Source organism: Hylobates moloch, unplaced genomic scaffold (assembly GCF_009828535.3).
Source record: "Hylobates moloch isolate HMO894 unplaced genomic scaffold, HMol_V3 SCAFFOLD_1, whole genome shotgun sequence".
Lineage (NCBI taxonomy): Eukaryota > Metazoa > Chordata > Mammalia > Primates > Hylobatidae > Hylobates > Hylobates moloch.
Window position 1 is genome coordinate 29670804 of NW_026652276.1, and position 21054 is coordinate 29691857.

At 34.4% G+C, this 21054-nt stretch overlaps 1 protein-coding gene and 1 long non-coding RNA gene across 7 annotated transcripts in view; one reads left to right on the forward strand and one right to left on the reverse strand.

The window, feature by feature from the left end:
* Positions 1-21054, forward strand: part of ERBB4 (erb-b2 receptor tyrosine kinase 4) — a 1173590-nt gene that overhangs the window by 206771 nt on the left and 945765 nt on the right. Inside the window, exon 1 of one of the 6 annotated variants that reach the window (XM_058438813.1) lies at positions 18445-18462. The exons of the other annotated variants lie outside the window; for them this stretch is intronic. Within the exon in view, the coding sequence (XP_058294796.1) occupies positions 18453-18462 (10 nt within the window). The 5' untranslated portion in view covers positions 18445-18452. Of the gene's footprint in view, positions 1-18444; positions 18463-21054 lie in introns of those variants that run through there. 6 annotated transcript variants of the gene reach the window in all.
* On the reverse strand, positions 16914-18662 carry LOC131383489 (uncharacterized). Its single transcript, XR_009213543.1, has 2 exons — positions 18536-18662; positions 16914-17080 (listed from the first exon to the last, which is right to left on the reverse strand). It is a non-coding gene; the product is annotated as an uncharacterized LOC131383489 (long non-coding RNA).

The window sequence follows — 21054 nt, forward strand, 5'->3', positions numbered from 1 at the left end:
CACGTCCAGCCCTCAAGCCACTTTAGTTTTCTATTATATATTTGGTCAACATATTATTTCTAAAAAATATAATCTTGATTATTTAATAACAGTGCTATAGTTGCTCTTCTAAGAGGATTCACAGCATCTTCTAGATTATCTATACCTACTGGTTCCCTTGCATTTAGCTCCATGCTGGTCCTTTGAAACCCAGCGTAAACTCAGAGATCAAGCTGATAAGAATTAAGATAGATTCTGACCAGTTTGATTTCTCTGTTTATTCATGTTCTACAATATAATTTGAAATAACTAAATAAAGAAATTGCAAAATGCCTTATATTAATATTTTTATGGGACATATATTAGGTTTTTAATATGTCATATAGTCAAACAAAGACAGTCTATACTTTTATAATGTGGATGGAGTTCTCATCTATCCCTCATATTATTGAACAATCAACAAGTATTATAATTAGTGAATAAGTTCACATTGAATGATTACCCACGGACTGAAATTTGTTCCTGGAACATAACCAATCTAATATTGTTAAATAGTAAGAAAAATAAAAGGAAGCTAAAATAGTTCAGAATTTGAACAACACTGTAGGGGCTATATGTATGCAAATAATACAACTTACGAAAAAAAATTTAAGACATTTCTGGATATTTTCAAAATTGTTAGTTACTAGATTTCTAAGAAAACCATGTTTAAAGTCAACTTCACTTCTAAGATAATATTTAGAACCATATTTTGGGACAAAAAAAATCTTATATAATAATACTTTTATTTTTATATAATAGCAAATATTTTGGCATATACATTTCAAATTCTTTTAGCAAATATTAGCCTTTATTTTATTTATAATTCCCACAAAGAGTTCTGTTTCGTATTTATTATCAGCTCTTTGTCCTTTGTGGAGAAAAAAATATAAAAGGATTTCCAATAAGATCAAATATTTTATTAAATAACACACATGGAGCCATAGTTGTGAGGCAGTGATTATTTATTTCTCAAATTAAGCAAAGAGCCCTACATATACCTTTTAAGATCTTGATAAATCCTGTGAGAAATCAATTGTGATTATCTAAAAATTTTAACTGAGATAGATGATAAAAATAAATGGTCACCTAGGAAAATATTAGTAGCATCGAATAGACAAATATGTATTTATATTTAAATCATTGGATTTTAGCTATAGAACAGAGGTCCTCAACCCCCAGGCCATGGACCAGTCCATGGTCTGTTAGGAACCAGGCTGCACCGCAGGTAGGTGAGTAGCGGGTGAGCAAAGCTTCATCTGTATTTACAGCCAGCTGCTTCCCATAGCTTGCATTACCTGGGACCAGCCTGGACAACATAGTGAGACTGCCTACCTGTCAGATCAGCAGTGGTATTAGATTCTCATAGGAGTGCAAACCCTTTTGTGAACTGCACATGCAAGGAATCTGAGTGGCATGCTCCTTACGAGAATCTAATGCCTGACGATCTGTCATTGTCTATCATCACCCCCAGATGGGACCATGCAGTTGCAGGAAAACAAGTTCAGGGCTCCCACTGATTCTACATTATGGTGAGTTGTATAATGATTTCATTCTATTGTATGATATAATGGTAATAATAGAAATAAAGCACACATTGTCTGTAATGTGCTTAACTCATCCTGAAACCATCTTCCCTATTCCGTCCGTGGGAAAATTGTCTTCCACGAAACCAGTTCCTGATGCTTGAAAGGTTGGGGACCGTTGCTATAGAAGAAAGAAGGGCCTGAAAATAATTTGAGATCATGGAGTATTTGGAATACGAATTTGGGCTGGGTATGGTGGCTCTCAACTATAATCCCAGCACTTTGGGAGGCTGAGGTGGGAGGATCACTTGAGCCTGGGAGGTTGAAGATTCAGTGAGTCTTGGTCACTCCACTGCACTTCAGCCCAGAGCGAGACCTTGTCTTAAAAAAAAAAAAAAAGAATATTTGAACTAGGAATATGAAAGTGTTAATGCATCTTGAAGAGAGTAAAAGCTCTGCTCTGTCATTTCTAGTAGAACAGCATCATCTTTTTTTGTATTTAAACAATTTTTAAAAATTTATATCATAACTGTGGGAATTATAGGTATTTTGACACTAATAATTTTCTCTTTTTCCCTAGGGATTATAGGATACAGATTTTCTGGACTACAATAATATTATAGTGTATCCTACCTCAAAATTTTAAAAAAGCATATTTTTAATGTGATTTCTTTTTCTAAACATGAAAATCAGAAATTACTATAATACCCCAAGTTTTTAGAAATTTGCTCTCCCTTGTTATTTCCTCAAATGAAAAAAAAAATCTTTCTCACAGTTTAGCTGCATTTTAATAAGTTGAGCTCACTCAGTGAAAGAAACAGAGGGAAAATTCTCTGACCTTGGTCAGGTACACAATTATTTTGCAAATGAAGTGGTGGGATGCGTGACTTTTTTAATGAGACAAAATTTGCATCAAGTTGTAATCTGATTGCTGGTGTACACCACTTGAACCTGACCCTAGGGTTAAACCAGTTCTAGTTAATTTATAAAAACAACACATACCTATAAGGTTAGCCAAGAGTGTATGATTTACTAATACTATACTACATTTTAAAACGTTCTTAGTTTATTGTACTCTTTTAAATAATGAACAAGATTATGTCCTTTGCAGGGACATGGATGGAGCTGGAAGCCATTATCCTCAGCAAACTAATGCAGGAACAGAAAGCCACACACTGCGTGTTCTCACTTATAAGTGGGAGCTGAACAATGAGAACACATGGACACAGGGAGGGGAACAACACACACTGGGCCTGATGAGGTGGGGGGTTGGAGAGAGAGAGAATTAGGAAAGATAGCTAATGTATGCTGGACTTAATATGTAAGTGATGGGTTGACAGGTGCAGCAAGCTACCACGGCACATGTTTACCTATGTAACAAACCTGCGCATCCTGCACATGTACCCCGGAACTTAAAAATTAAGCAAATAATAATAATAATGCACTAGGAACATTTTTTGAAAGTGATATTTTCATCTTAATTATCTTTAAAAAACCCAGTTGAATATAGTAGGTAGGGGAATGAGGTGGTTTTGAGAATGGATGAGTCTATTTTCCTTCATGCTTTGTATAATTAATTTCATGTTACCGTGTATGCGTTGTCCTGAATTTCTCCATATGAATGTTTGAAGCATCAATTTAAATGTACTTTAATTCTTTTAAAATTGGGAAGAGTTATTTCTCTGAATTTTCTTTTATGAATAATTAGATAATTCAATACTTGGAGGAGAGGGACATGACTCAATGTTGATGCAATGCCTAAATAAATGTCCAGTTGCTTGATTTTACTTGTCAATGAGTTGTGTAGGTTATCTAGAAAAATATTATACATTCTAGTGCATATCTCTTTTCTCTGAATTGTATCACTTATTTCACATGTGACGACATTAAGAGAAAGATGACAAAATAGGTAAAACATTTATCTGGTGAAGCCTTTTTATACTTTGAACTATTATTTTTCATCATAATGAGACATTAAATATATGGATCTTTCAAATATGGATAATTAAAACAGCCAGCTCAAATTAATGTTGCCTTGTATATGCATATGGTCTTTCATATCCCAATTATCTGTAGCTTGAGGAACCACTTTGGGATGATTTGGGAAAAAACTTACTGCCACAGTAGTGCTGGGTCTTAGAAGACACTCATTTTCACCGCCAGACACTAAGAGTATCATGTCTGCTAGAAAATAGAATGATGGAAGGGTGTGGAATGAAGGTAGTAAAGCATAGCAGTGACAGCTAGAGAACTGATTTGAAACTCCTGTAGGAGTTTTCTATCTGAGAATAGTACTGGGATGGAGAATTCAGAAGTGGATAACCATCTGCCACCATTCTGAAGTGGGGTTAAGATTTTTTCCTGGATTGGGATTCAAGATCAGTATGACATAAAGTCTGTCCTGGACAGTTTCAGCTGATGTCAATTATCCTGGCACAGTTATTAATGGCATTCAATATTACTCTCAAAAGTGTCTGCTTTGAAAGATAAGCTATAGTTCCCGGAGAAGATTTATGAATTAAGGTCCTTCATCCAAGGAGCCAATGGCAAAACCAGGCAGATTATCAAGACAAGACCCAAACAAAGGGAGCAATTGTAGATTAGGAGCATATTTGAAAACAAAACCTTTGAAACAGTGTAAAAACTCAGTTACAAAGATGGAATAATATCAGGCTTTAAGTAGCAAGAGTGGATTGATGTTGAAACTTCTTGCTTAAGGTCCGGACTGATCTTAAGGCAGTGTTTCCCAAACTCAGATTGCATTAGATATGCGAGAGGTATTTGCCAAAATGCAGATTCTCAGACTTTACTCCAGACATACAGAATGTGACTCTTCTGGGGTGAGCATGGAATGAGCAATTTTAATAAGCTCCCTAGTGATTCTTACTCACACTAAAGTATAATCGACATTGTAATAGAGATGGGAGATGGGCTGAGCCAGCAGTTTGAAAGAAACAGGTGCCATCTACAATTTTGTGAAAGAAGATTTGTTGCATAGAAAATACAAATAAATACACAAATTTAAAGGACTTGAAAGCTATCCTCATTAGTCCCAAGTGATTTTAATAATCTTTGCATTGAATTATATAAATTTGTTCATTATGCCCTGAGTACAAGAGAAAGGTTATCGTAGATCAAGAACACAGCTTATTAGTTTGCTAAATCCTATTGTATGAAAGTTTCCCTTACCAAATGATGTAAAAGGAAGAATGCCTTAGGGAAAAACAGCGTTCCGAAAGAATAACTCCAAACTATTTGTAGTTCTTGTGAAAGCATTGGACCAGATCTAACTCTTAAAATAGAAATCTAAGCAAATCTATTGGAAAAGAAGATAATAAATATATTCACAATTGTTAAGTTATGATATGCTGGATATTAGGCAATAAACTTCTTAGAAACTGATGGAATTAGCTTCTAAGTCAACAGTGATATTTTATGCACTTCTATCTTGCTACTCAAAATGAGATCCATAGACCAACAGTACTGACTTATAAGAAGTGCTGTATTACAGGACCTCAGAACTAATCAAAATCTGTATTTTAATAGAACCTTCAAGTCATTCACAGTTGCATTAGAGCTTGAGAGACATTGCTTTACAGGTAGAAGTGTCTGACCTGAGGAAAACTTTGTTTCTATTTGGGAAGCCTAATCTCAGTGGAAAGTGAAGAGTTAGAATGAGTCCACTAAAACGTTGTTAATCAAATTTCAGCCCTGCTATGATTCTGAAGTACTTACAAGAACATCTTTTAGAAAAGCAAAGAACATTTCACTGGCAGTTCAGGGAGTTCAATGCATTGTGGTACCCTCAGAGTAGACTAAAATTTTGTCTGTGATTTTGGGCTATCACAATAAAATAGAAATGTCATAAATGACTTTTTAGTGTAGTAAACAATATTGTATCATTGGCATCAAATACCTATAAACCATTATTGGTTGAGAGTGCATTTTGTGCTTATGAGCTTTCAATATATAATTGGCAGAGTTTTTTTTCTGGAAGAAAAATGTAGAACTCATGTAAATGCTAAAAGTAAAGGCAAAGTAAAGAAAAATCAAGGAGACAAATTTCCTTAAATCCGAAGGGAGATGGTGTATTTATAAGACTGTCTTCAGTCTATAATAATGACTTCTTAATGAAAAGATGGCAGAAAGATTATTTAAATGCTGTAAATTAGAAACCAAGTCAAGTCCTCAATTAAAGGAAGCTGATGGAAAAGCTGTCACAGATAAGCCAAAAACACAATGAAAACAAATTGAAGTATGGTAAAACACGAATTTAATGCTATTTTAATTTTTTCCTTTGGAACATTAGTACGCCCCTTGCCCATGTATCCCCCAGTTCCCCCAGTGCTTTCTTAAAAACCGGAGCAGTATGAGAAACCCTACATACTTTATTCCCCTTTCATTGAGTAAATGTTTATTTAGTAATTTAGAACTAATTGTATATTAGGCATTGTACAATAAACACTGTGAGTAGACTTGAATTAGGGATACCTTTTTAATTTTGCTCAATTTGGAGTTTTCAAAAAAGTTAACAGTGGGACTTCTTTTTCATGAAATGCCTATTAAAACTAATTCCTGAACACATTAGGAAAGGAGGACTAGGTAACAAAAGGGAGCACCATATGCTTGCTCTCTCACTATAGCCTTTGTTCTTCCTTCCACTCGTGCATTTCATGGTATCTTGTTCTTTACATTTTAAATTATTGGCTCACAGTGCCATGATTAATCCGAACCCAAAGAAAAGCCTGATTGCTGTAGTTACTTTGTCTCCTACGAAATTTTAAGTAAAATTTTTCTTGTTTATTCCATATTAATTCATAAAATGGCATTCCTTATAACAGTTATTAATTGAATCAAACCAAAATTCATCTTCTTATGGGTATCTTAACAAGGTTTTTCATACATAATTTTTATTTCACTTTTCCTGAATGACTTGACATAGATGTAATTTTCTAAATTTTTAAATTAAAAAAAATTACCCTAATTTTCTTTTCTAAATTACAAATCATTAGTTTCTTTATTCTATATCGTATTGTAACCCACTACTACTTTCATGAGTAAAATCAGGAATCTGTTCCCAAATGTATTATTTGTTAAAACATATCAATTTTCTATTGTTAAGATCAATCTTATGTATTATATAATACGGATTTTCAATTACTCTATGCCTTATGTTGAGACCCTCCAAATATTTAGCTCCTCTTTATACAATTTTAGAACCTTTATCATTTAAATATAACCTCTGACTCTACCAATAGTAATTGAAACGTTAAAAAAGGTTACAGAGGCATATATATCACTGTAGAGAATATTTGGATTTTATGTTTTACAGAATAGCTCTCATTCAGGATTCAAAAATGTAATGGTAAAAAGTAGTAAGCAGTAAGTTAAATTAAAAGACAGTATTTTCTTTAAAAATTTTTTTTCAAGAATTTATCCAAATATAAACCCCGATAAAGTGATCTATTTAGGAACTGTTTGCTTGCTTGATTATGAAATATGAGCACTGAAATGAATGATGGTCCCTAGACATATTTATAATGTCCCTTTGGAATTTATGTTTTCTCAACCAGTAGAAAATGTTGTCATGAAATGAAATGAGCACTTAAATTACTGTATCTGGATCATGTCTAAATTATCTAAATTCATTGGCATCAGATTTTTAATAAATTAAATATGAATCTTGAGAGGTAGCTTTTTATATTCATTCATTCATGTAACATTATTGAATGTCTGCCATATGTGATACAGTGAGTGAGACTGATATAATACTTATAAAAACAAGACATAGCTTGATCCAGTCAAGGAAACAAATAATTGTAATGCAATATGATGAGTGCTAAAATAAATTCTATATTAGCTACAATTAGCTGCTGCCAAATAACAAACAAATACATTTTAACTAACAATTCCTTGATGCTATAGGAATAGAAATTATAGGATTTATTTATCCATGCATATATACATGCATTCACTCGTTCACTTATTCAACAATTAATTATTCATTACCTTCTTTGTACAGAGCAAGGCACTGTTCTTGCTCTGGGAATATATCAATGAACAAAATTTCAAATATGTCTTGTGCTATAGAGATTACAATTTAGTGGTATAAAGAAAATCTTCCTTGTAAGTAAATTGAGTATTGAAGGATAAGTAGGAATTCAGTAGTTAAAGGAAAATAGTGGAGGAAGAGAGAGATGAAGAGAGCAAAGGAGAGAGGAATTAAGAGTGACAAATAATTAATATAATTCGACTCTAGCTAATGTTATCAATTCACTGAGAGAACCTCAAAAAGCTAAATCATCTATATGTCTTTTTCCTATTTGTGCAATATCTGCACATACCAATATTTGAAGATTTTTTAGAATTATAAATTGAAAGATGGTATAGTTTTAAGTGAATGGAATATTAAGAAATTTTAATTTTTACATTGAGCCTCCAGTCTAGTGCGCTTGTAATGTTAATGTACATAGCAGTGACACTCCATGTGGAGCAGAAACTAATAGGTTTCTGTATCAGGTGACTTGGCTGAATTAGTCAAGAAGGTTTTTTTCTTAGGAATTATTATTGTGAACCCAAGATCAGTAGTTCCAAAATTCTGGTTCACAAACAAGCTTCATCATAACGACCAGAGGGCTTTTTCCTCCATTGCTGCAAAGTGGGGTTCTGACTTAGTAGATATACAAGTGGGCCAAGGAAGGATTTTTTTTTTTTTTTTTTTTTTTTTTTGATACAGAATCTCACTCTATCACCCAGGCTGGAGTGCAATGACAAGATCATGGCTCACTGGAGCCTCAATATCCTGGGCTCAAGCAATCCTCCCACCTAAGCTTCCCCAGTAGCTGGGACTGCTTAGGTGCATGACACCATGTCTGGTTAATTTTTTTTTTTTTTGTATTTTTTTTGTACAGACTGGGTTTCACCATATCGCTCAGGCTGGTCTCAAACTCGTGGGCTCAAGCAATTCTCCTGTCTTGGCCTCCCAAAGTGTTGAAATTATATACATTAGCCACTATGCCCAGCCTGGAATATATGTATTTTTAAACCTACCAAGATTATGCTGTTGTGTGGACACGTTTTAGATCTATTTCTGGAGGATTAGTTATGGCCACCCGGATTCAGGAATTTCAGATCAAATAAGAAATGAAGAGGATGATCAACTGGGACTCCAAACACTGGCAACTAGAATAAGGGTTCTTAACCAGGAATTTTTTCCCAGGGCTCAATCTGGTAGATATAGGCACTTAGAAATTATTTTTTGAATGAGTGAGTAAATTCTGATATTTTATACCTATCTACTGAATTTAAGCGTATGTGTGCAAGTAGACACGTGTGTGCTTTTCATTTTAAATCCTCTCTAGGGATTGTTAGAATTTCTTTATCTAAAGAAGCTAGAGTCATGATCTTAGTTCCATTTCTGATCATTACTATTAAATTCTATATCCATTTCTTTTATACCCATGTTCTCCTCTTTGCAGAATTCCTAAGAAGGGGAAAAAATTACTACTCACCTTTTCAGTGGTTTATATCACAGCTTATAGTAATTTTTGGCAGGAAAAAACCCTCAGATTTTCTTTTGGACTGTACCACAAAGAAATCCAAATAGCCATTCTTTTTATTGACGGAATTCTTTTAAACTTTAACTTATTACTCTAAGTTTCAAGATCAAAAAGACCACCAATCTTTGGAACTGAAGAGGCTGACTGAGTTACAACCCAGGAAAGAAATGAACTCTTTTCATCCCTGTCTGTGCGGATCATAAGAATAATGCCAGAACGCTTGGAAAGAGTCTCAGAATAATAAAATAATAATGAAAGCATTACTGATATTAATTAATTATAGATTTTAAAAGTAGGACAAATAAAATAAATTTAGAATAATCTATATTTGATTTGCAAGAGTGGAGGCAGAGTAGTGGCATGATTACTGCCCTCAAGCTTATAGAGGCATTTTTCAGAATAATTCAAGTAGTTACTACTGTATTCATCCATTTTCTTGCTGCTGCTAAAGACATACTCAAGATTGGACAAGTTACAAAAGAAAGAGGTTTAATGGATTTACAGTTCCACATGGCTAGGGAGGCCTCACAACCATGGCAGAAGGCAAAAGGCACTTCTTTCCATTGCGGCATCAGGAGAGAGAATGAGAGCCAAGCAAAATGGGTTTCCCCTTATAAAACCATCAGATCTTGTGAGCCTTACTCACTACCATGAGAACAGTATGGGAAAGACTTGCCCCCATATTTCAATTACCTCCCACTGGGTCCTTCCCAGTCCCTCATGTTGAATTCTCACAACATATGGGAATTCAAGATGAGATTTGGGTAGGGACACAGCCAAACCATATCACTACTGAGGAGACAAACTATACTTATCTTATTAATTACTTTTTCTGGAAAAAGCCATTGATAGTTTAATCCTAATTTATATATGGGTGACCTGAGACAGCAATAGGAGATATGATTGGGGGAGTCTTCTGGAGCAGTTCTCCGGCAGAATATAGAATTAATTCTGCTTAAATATTGAATTACAGCCTGTACTTTGGTTTAAGATTCTGTTATTAGTCAAATAAATTCCTATTTAATACCGCATGTAAATTACTGTGTAAAAATGACCAAAAAAACTATGTAACGTGAATCTTTGCCCTCAAAGAGCTTATAGTTAACAAAAGAAGATTTGTATTTAAAATCTGTACTTCTCTGGGAGAGTTAGGTTCTTATCAGTCATACATACTAATTTGATTGAGTTTGGTAATATTATCTCTAGCTACAGTGTATGATAGAAAGATGCTTTAGATTGGGATCTGTTATTTCCTTTAAAAATGCATTTTTTCTATCTCCCTAGGTTCTAGTTTTATGATATAAAAACTAAAGGCGAGGGAATAGATTTCTCTAAGTTGCTTTCTTATTTAAAAATTTTTATTACTGTTTGTTAATATTTTGTGTGTGTACAGTTTTGGTTTGCGAGATTCCCCCAACACAGCAATGTCAGCATTGAGACATTCTCGGTTTTATATACTAATTAGTTGTATGATTATGCTTAAGTCAACAAAAGTATTATTCATACTAGTTATATTATAATGACTTATTTCTCTTATAGAAATAGGTTATTTCAAGATTTAACTGTTCCCTTTGGTTCAAGAGATGGAAAAGCTACATCATTAGGAAAAACAGACAAGCAAACACACAAGATCCTGAAATGTAAAAGTACAAAGATTCTGGCCTTTCCTTTGCTATGTGGAGAAGAATACACACACACACACACACACACACACACACACACACCTCATGCACACCATTAGTTACAGATATCTCATAATGAGAGAGAGTGGCAAGATGGAAGCCTTAGGGCTAACTATACTTTTCCATCCCCACTTTCTCCAAACACTGCTCACTGCACCATATCCTTGGAATGCGGGGCACTTGATCCTCAGTTTTGATATCATTCCCAGTTAAGCATCAGGAAGCAAACCACAACTCACTCTTCTCCCTACTTACAAATATGGGAAACTTACTGATACAATAGGAGGTATTTTAATATTGCAAGAAAAAGCACATACTTTGGCTTCAGATCCTTCTGGTTTCAAATGCTGTATCTACCACTTGCTACTTGTTGACCCCAGGCAAATTAATTAACCTCACTGAGCCTGTGCTTCCTAATGTAAAATGAAAGAAACTAGAAATTATATTTCAGGTTGCTTTGAGATGGTAGATAGTACATATGCAGCATATACATCATTATGTGGTCTGTCAATAAGTGTTACACATAAAATTATATATGCCCATGCAAAATTAAATGCATAAACTCATATACTGATTAAGTATTATGGGCATTCATATATATATATATACAAATTACAAATACGGTAAACTTACTGATACAATAGGAGGTATTTTAATATTGCAGGAAAAAGCACATACTTTGGCTTCAGATCCTTCTGGTTTCAAATACTGCATATACCACTTGCTACTTGTTGACCCCAGGCAAATTAATAAACCTCACTGAGCCATATATATATATATGATTCTACCCATTAGGGTAATCGCACTTGTGGTAAAATCTACCCAGTAGGAACTTCTAGTTCCTAGGAATATTTGCACTTTAAGAGGTCATTAGGAACCATGTCTAAAACATAAGGTTTGAAAATAAGATTACACAGTAGTTATCTCTAAAAATGCAATTAGTGTAGGAATACAGAGGCAGAGCAGCTGGTGAATGGGGAAGGTTGATAGGTGGGTCTCCACATGCCCCCACCTACTTATCAACCAGAACAACTCTAATCTTGTATTTTGTTTTGATTTGTTTTTGAGACTTAGTCTTACTCTGTCACCCAGGCTGGAGTGCAGTGGTGTGATCTCATCTCACTGCGACCTCTACCTCTTGGGCTCAAGCAATCCTCCCACCACAGGCTCCTGAGTAACTGGGACTACAAGCACCCGCCACCATGCCTGCTTTGTTTTATTTTTTTATAGAGACAGTGTCTCACTTTGTTGCCCAGGCTGGTTTCCAGCTTCTAGGCTCAAGCAATTGGCAAGCCTCGGGCTTCCAAAGTGCTGTTGATTACAGGCGTGAGCCACTACGGCTAGCCCCCTAATCTTATATGTTGTTTTAATGTATTTTGTTTGGAAAGTGTTTTCTACTGCTTAACTCATAACACTTTCACCATTACCAACAGAAAACAAAACAAACAAACAAAAAACATAGATACAGCTCAACCCCTCATTTTTCAGAGGAATATAGTATCTAGCAAGCCCTAAGTAGCCCATGGATGGTCACACAATGGTTGTTAGTGGCCAAATCAAAGCTTAAACTCCCTCTTTTCTCCCTTGTTGAAATGTTTGTCTTTCAGTTTGTTTTCTCCACCATGACTGTTAACTTCCTTCATCTAACTCACTTTTTGGAAAAGGTTACTGGGGTGGAACTTCAGAGACTGATCTGCAGCCAGGTGGTTTTTGATTTCAGTGTACTCTTTTAGAACATCCCCAGTAACACTGGAAAAGTTGGTGAATTTTAAAGTAACTTAAAGTTAGTTGTCATCTGAGCATACTGACTGATAGATTTTTCTCTTTCTAAAGGGATTGGAGGCACTTCAGGAACCTTTTTCTGATTGGGTTAGATTCAAGATTTTATAAATTATCTTGATAAATATTTAGACAACATGCTTTTCTCAGAAGTAAGTGACACTAGGCCAGCAGAAACAATAACAGGTTAAATCACTGTTTTACAAACCTGGCTGCCCACTTTTGTCATGTAAGGAGGTTTTTAAACTTTAAGACGCATCCTACACCTGATGAATCTAATCTCTAGGGCTGGAGCCTGACATTGCTATTTCTTAAAAGTCCAGTTTGATTCTCATATAGCCAGGGTGGAGAACTGCTGGGTTATATGAGTAAAAATTCAAAGTATTTTCAACTGGTGGGAACAGAACAGAAATCTTTCTTTAAAAATTAAATCAAACCTCAGTAGGCTATGACCATGTAATCAATGAACTTTTATACTTTATCATACTCTTTTTCCATTACAGTGTTCTCTGGCACTATAAATTGCTAATGACTGTGTGTAAAAGCTAAAAAAGCAATTCTATAGTCTCAAGTTGCTGTGAGAAAATCCTATAAATGACATTCTTTAAGTAAGTGTGAATTATCCTGTCCTTCAGGCAAGAGGCCTAGTTTTTTTTTTTTCTTCCTCTCTGCTTTTTAATACTTTGTTATTCATGGCAGATGGCAAAATAAGATCTAAACTCACATGACACTGAGTTACTCCTTTAGTATTAAGTTGTCTGGTACCTTTAAAGTGAAAAAATGAAATAACAAGCTCTCAGTAAACTGAAGTGGTTTTAAATTAAACAAGTTCTTAGTACAATGTGTTTCTCTCACGTGCTCCAAAATGTTCACTAAAATGGGATAAACATAAGGCATTTACAATTGTAATTTAAATTTTTGTTATTTGGGGCAAAAGTTATCAAATATCATGTTCAGTTCAGAAAATGCATGTCCAAAAACGGTCCTAGTCAGCACTAAATGTTTTATAAGGAGAGAATTCGCAGCTGTATTCAGCTGCCACATTAGAATCACAAACCAAAAGGAAATGAAACTAAATTTTTATGTAAAACTAAATGTTTCCATATAAAATAGCACAAGGGAAATTAGTGTTTAATTATTCTTATACCCCAAAAGTTTAGATTTGTCTCTAAAGGAGGTTTCTTGCATAAATTTCTTGAAGTGTATCAGAATATCAGTATGAATTTCTCGCAAATTCCTCCTAGCCTACATACTATATGGTATAAGAAATCCTCAGTGTTTCAGATATTTGAGTTTTAAAGAATTATAGACCTTTCTGAATCCTCTGTTAATGGTGATTATTATAATAAACTATTATGACACATATTTTCAAATGATGACCATAATATCTCCAGCTTCATATGCTACTCTGTAGTGTGACCTTGTTATTCCCCAACAAGATGAAGTCAAAATTCCTTAATTATAGAATCTAGGAGGGCTGTGATTTCTTTAAGTAATGGATTATAGCACAAGCGGTGCTAAGTCATATACAAGTCTGGGTCATAAAAGATGATGCAACTTCCACTTTGTTCACTAAAACATTTACACTTGGAGCTCTGAGCCACTGCATTAGTAGTTTGACTACTATGAGGCCATAGTCTTCTGGCAATGCTAAGCTGCACAGAAAGGCCTCAGGTACATGCTCCTTGCTAGTAGTCATAGTCTTTGAACCCTTAAAGCACAGGTTCCAAACATGATTGAAGCCATCTTGAATCCACCAAACCAACCCATCTGCCAGATGAGTACCACTGAGTTTCCTAAATGACTTGAGAAATGGAAGAAATTTGTAGCCCTGTACAAATTGTGAATTGTGACTTTTTTTTTTAAAGTTGTTTTAAGACACTAGATTTTAGGGTCATTTGTTAACTGGGAAACTGTTTCGGATTTAGATGACAAATACTAAATCATTAGGCCCAATTTGAGAACTAAAGGGGTGATTAAAGCAGAAACAGTATCTATGCCTTATTTTTTTTTTTTCAAAAATTAAAAAATAACTTTTTGGAGGAATACTTTACGTATAAAATCTATGCTTTTTAAGTGTACAATCCAATAATTTTTATGACTTAATTGTGCAATTAACATCAGAATCTAATTTTAGAACATTTCTCCCCCCTGCAAAAAAAAAAAAGAAAAAAAAAAACCATTAAAGGGGGTTTTAGACTATTTTCCCAAAACAGATCCCTTGTGCCCACTTGCAGTTACTTCCTCTTCCCCGGAGCCACTTAATGTTTAACTTTATTATATCTTTTATATAAACAATGACGTAACTTTGGTTTGGTTTTAGAATCATAGGGAATTCAAGACCAGGAGATCAAGCAAAACATGTAGATCTGGAGCTGCCTTGAGCACTAACAGAGTCTGGGTTCTTTCCTTGTTAATGCTTAGCTTCTGCTTTGGTCTCCTAGAGTATCCTTAGTCTCTGAGTCCATAACTCATTATTTGAGAGAACAGGCCTTGGATTGCATCTATTGAAGTTCTATTTCCAGCACGTACACACTATGTGTCATTGGACAAGTTACCTAACTTTGTAATTCATAATTTACTCATCTATAAAATTAGAATAATATTACCTACCACATAAGGCTATCATGAAGATCAAGTTAAATAATACACTTAACGTACTTAGAACGGGGTGCTCAGTGTTAATAATAGTAACAATAATAATAGCCGTTATTTAATGAGTGTTTATCATGTAGCCAGAAGTATACTTCACATGTACGAATTCATTTAATCGTCTCAAAAACTTCATGAAGCAAGTGGTGGTATCATCAGTATTTACAAATGAGAAACTGTGTACCCATGAGCTAATTGCTTAATCTCTCTTTTTCCATTATAAGGTACCAAGGCTATTAACATCTCAGTGAATAGTTGTTTTACTTGGCATGGAACTTATTAGAATCTTGTTTTGAGTCATAGCTGTTAGAATTCCTTCGTTCCTGTTTTCTTGTGAATTTTCAGCCATTCTCTATCCTGACAGACATACACACACATGTGCACATGCACACACAGCAAACACATGCATTTTTCTTTTGGATCTAGAATACCAATCTTAAATATGGTAGTTTCTTATCAAAAGGTTGCTGAACAAGATGAAGGAACAAACGCAGCTGTGTCATGAACACGTCTGCAACTTTGGGATAGCATGAAAATCAAAGCCCTTGTTGGTACAAAGGTTATGCATTAGGGACTGAGGGCATCTATGTTTATAGAAAATAGCATTTCTATAGAAATTAAAAAGCATACCCATCACTGTGATATGAGATGCTCTGTCTCCATGTGATGCGAAAATAATGTAAGGAGCTTTTGGGCTAAAGCATATTCAAGTGAATTTTATTTAAGCTAAGGAATCTAATCATTGAAAGTATCTTTGTAAGTAATTCACCAAATATTTGGCCAGGAGAAAGATAAACTTTTATTTAAATGAACATTTTTTTAAAGTTTATTATTAAACTTCTTGTATTTGCTTGAAGACGAGGTCTTTAAAATCCTGCATAACTTTAAAATGTATTATATTTCAGAATTATTTGTCAGAGAAAGATAACAGTGATATGAATATAAATAATATAGGATGATAATTATGATCTAAAACCAGTAGGAATCATGATATGTAAACTTTTTCTTGATACACTTTTGCTTTTTGACCTGAAGTGTTTTATGGATACATTTCTTCAACAGCATTTTTCTTCAAATGCGTATACAGAACTACTTTGAATTTTAAAAGCATCCCAATTTGGGGTCCACAGTCTCTGGATTATATTATGGTGGATAAAATACAGCAAGATTTGGCTGGCTGTTTGGGCCTCCAGCTCTGTACTTAAGGGCTTATTGGACCTTTGTCATCTTGTATAATGTATACAGGCAGAACTCTGAATCTGGCATGTCTTGGTAATAGGTGTAGTTTGTTGCCAAATACTTAGACTGATAAAATTATGAACAAACAATTTCATTTGGAAAATAATATGGAAAAAATGTTTCCTGTATTTGTTTGTCAGTATACACCCCTCCCCTAACCCAAAAGTGCACCTTTGGTTAGTAATGATACTCCATTTCACACCTTTATCTCTGTGCTGCATTTTAATCCAGTTTTGATAACATGGCTTTTGCTTACATCCTCTCCTAAGCAGCTCATAAAACTTTAATACACTGGAATGACAAATTCTAAACTCTCTGATAAACTTAGCACCAAACAAGCAGCTGGTACTTTATTGCCTACAACTTCCTATGCGTTTCCCCACAGTTTGAACTAAACAAGAATGCATTTATGTTTTATTTTTTTCTAATTAAGTAGAAAAGAAAAACAGAGCCTAGAATTGATGAGTTTCAGATTTAAAGCATTTCTGTTATAACTGTCAGGCAATCAATTAACCAATTTCAGAAGATTTTAATCTCTCTTTCTTATTATATTTCTCATTTCCCTCAGTTTTATCCTCCTAAATGGGAAAGCTTCCCCATCCTCTTCAGAGAAACAATTCATTCACTGTAGAGATAAGCAAATCAAATAGAACAGTGAGAAAATTTATAGTGCATATGAGAATGTTTTTCAGATTTAAAATCTACAAATCACGTTTTATGGACTACCTTTATATTCATGAATTTCACTCTCCTAAGAGTCACTACAGTTTAAGGTTTATAAGAGATTAAACAGGAGAAAGTATATTAAGAATGATTAACATGCATGCTTCAAAAAATAAAATTTCTAACATGTAATACACATACATTAATGATTCATTACTTTTAGTAATTTTGGAACTATAATAGTCTTAAATACTGCAAATGCATTCTAAAGGTAGAGGCCTAGACTGTTTTTGGGTTGCTTGTAATATTTTACTTATTGGCCTGGGCAATGGTTTATATGGGTGTGATCATCGTTTACTCATTAAACTGTATAATCGTGACTTGTGTACTTTTCTTTATGAATGTTATACCAGAACTTAAGAGGAAAAAATTTTTGAGCCATACTGAATATTAGGAATTGGATATCTCCCCAAATTATTAAAGTTCATCTTCCATAAATTCTGTAAAACTAAATGTAGTATTTCCCTCTCTTCCCATGCAAGTAACTGGTATCACTTTAGAAAACCTGGTGTGAGGCCGGGTGCGGTGGCTCACGCTTGTAATCCCAGCACTTTGGGAGGCCGAGGCGGGCGGATCACGAGGTCAGGAGATCGAGACCACGGTGAAACCCCCTCTCTACTAAAAATACAAAAAAAAATTAGCCGGGCGTGGTGGCGGGCGCCTGTAGTCCCAGCCACTCGGAGAGGCTGAGGCAGGAGAATGGCGTGAACCCGGGAGGCGGAGCTTGCAGTGAGCCGAGATTGCGCCACTGCACTCCAGCCTGGGCGACAGAGCGAGACTCCGTAAAAAAAAAAAAAAAAGAAAAAAAAAAAAAGAAAACCTGGTGTGAACATTATTTGCTATTGTGCTCTTATGAAGAATTCTGTCTAATCTTCTCATAACAAGAAAGAATTAGAACCAAAAATCTATCAGATTCAGTAAGATGTAGACAAGATCCACCTATTTTTTTCATTTATGTCTTTCAAAATCAATCACATTGTATTATTCACTGATCCACTAAACAGATGTAGAATTCCTATTATGTAGCAGTCATTGTTCTGTTAATGCAATAAATAGTGAACTAAAGGAGAAGAAAAAACAAAAGAAAACACCGCTGCCCCTAAACTGTTCATGGTTTCATTATACTCTCAATGTTAAACACAATGATTGGGTTAAATAATAAAGCTCTATATACATTAGATGTTTTCAAAGTGAGAGGCCGACAGACTATTTCCTCTTGGTTCAGTCCATGACATCATCACCAAGCGAGTGATGTCTGCACTGAGACTTCAAGGATGCGTAAAGGTAATTTCTTATTTAATGTAACAGGAAGTTTAGAGTAATATGGGTTACTTTTCTAGAGGCTTAACTATGTTACCTGCTATTAACACTTTTGGCTTCACCTTAGGTCTTGTTATTCGTGTGGTCATAAGATGGCTGCCGAAAGCAACTGTGACAGCATGCTGCCTTTTTCACATCCAGCAGGAGAGGGAAAAAAGTCACAGTTTACCAGTTCACTGAGGAGTGTCATACACATGTTGACTTACGATATTCTGGAAATTCGTATGAGTTGATGGATACTGGAACACTTCAGGATTTAGTGATAAAGGCAGAGCAAACTAAGGCGAGAGGTGTGGTGGGCATGGCTCTGGACTGGGCAACCAGTGACTTCTACCATGATGTAGTTCTTCAACACATCAGTCAATGAAGAGGTGTCAGCAAAGCCATGGATTTCTGAGATTTTATTAATGTTTTCAATCTGCATATATATTCATTTTTTCTGGGGATAGGGACCAAATCTTTCAGCATATTTTCAGTGTGGTACATGGCTCCAAAAGATAAATAACCGATATTCTAAAAAATATAACCGACTATAATCATAATAATCTCTTTGAAGCACTTTTATACTTCGTTTACTTAGTGTTTATAATATTTTTGGAATGCTGGCAGTATCTACATTATTACTACCACCATTAATCATTGTCATTATTATGTTATATTATTACACTTCGAGAGGTGATGTCACTTCCTCAAGGCCACACAGCTGATAACTGCTGGATTTCTTAGAAAGTATCATGATATAGATGATTTTTCTTTATGGTTTGCCTCAGTAGAGAGCAAAAAGCAATAAGCATAGCAAGCTCCTGCCCTTCCCTACGCTACCTTTCCTAACTCCCATGCTTTTTAAAAAATATATAGCAGCATTCTGAAAATAGTCTTTGCTTTCAATCTTAGATAAAAATCAGAATTAGAAAAATAATTTTCATCAAAAGCAACTGGGCTTAGATAGGATGATGGCTAATTTGGAGAAAATAAGGGCCTGATTAAAAATTATTAAATGAGTAAAAACATGGTACATGAATCTCATAATAATTTAGTCAAAAGAGGTTCTTTTGGTGATGAAATAATTAAAATGCAATGATGAAAGGATTTAAGCAGTTTTGTGATATGGAAATACAATGACAAAAATTCTTAAATTTGCTTTCATTCGATAGGTATTTCTAGTGTATAAAGGATTACTCTATCTGAAGTAGAAAAGTTAGTTTATTTTAAATGTGAGTTAACAATCCAATTTTTATTCAATCAAGCAATCAGCTCCCTATTTTTTTTTAAGTACTGATTTCAAGATTGATTTTTTTCCAGCTAGGCAGAATAACATTTAGCAGAAATATTAACAAGGAGTTAGTTCTGTTTACCATGTGTATATAAAATGAGACACTATTCTGGTGCTACATGTCCAAATGTTTGTACTGAATGCTTCCATAATATCAATAATGATCCACTATTCAAAATTACATGTAGCCCCAATTTCTCAAATGCTTGAGTGATCATTTTCTTTAGTAATTGAGCTCCTCACAGAATTCCACTGCTCTGATTACTGGCTCAGTAATCTAGGCATATTAATTTGAAAAGCTGCATGAGCGTGTGGCCAGGATAATGGCAGTGAAGTAATTGCAAGGAAATCTTTTACAACAGACTTATTTTCATCTAATAACCTCTTCCCCAACGGTTACTTGGCATGCAGTGAATGTGATAGGAGTTCTAAAATGTATATGTATTAAAATATCTTTTAAATAAAGATTAGATATTCTAGAAGACGTTTAGTAATCACATAAAAAAGTTGTTTTTAAAATAGTGGATTTTTTTATAGCTTTTAAAGGGTTTGGATTTTAAGAGAAAGGCAATTAATTTTTTGAGTGTTTACTAGGTGACAGAAATTGGGCACCTTTCCTGTTGTCATAGGCAATCCTCACAGCAGCATTGTTTAAGAGATCTTACTATCCCTATTATGCACATAAAGAAAAGATAGATCAAGTTGGTGAAGTTATTTGCCCAAAGTCACATGTCTAGAACCCAGGCCAATTCTGTCTTCTCCTAAGCCAGTTCACTCTTCAGTTCCAGCCTCATCAGAAAAGCCTAACTAGATTCATATTTTTAGGGTTATATTTCAGCATTTTACATACATGTATAGAGGCTCAATTTTCAAAGTTTAGAGTTATATAAGATAATGATTCCTAAGATGAAAGAAGGGCCATAAATATTGTACCCACTCTGTGAAATCCATAAACTTGCATTGTACCAAAAAAATCATATTATTCTCTATTAATTAGATTATTATTCTTAAACTATCAACCACAAGAAGGCAACATTCCATCTTTGTAGCCATTTTAATAACACATACAAAGTCAACTTATTAACATTTTGAAGAAATTATGAAGAATGTATGTCTTGGTGGGTATTCCGTGAATGATACCAACACATCTAAGTCACTGTGCATAATTCCAGGGGTGTTTTTAATGCCTAATTGCACTTCAAAGATTCTCAAATTTACATCTAGCTATTAGCAAAGATACAGGTTTTGTTGTGGTTTTATTTATTTTCTTGTTTTATTTTTTT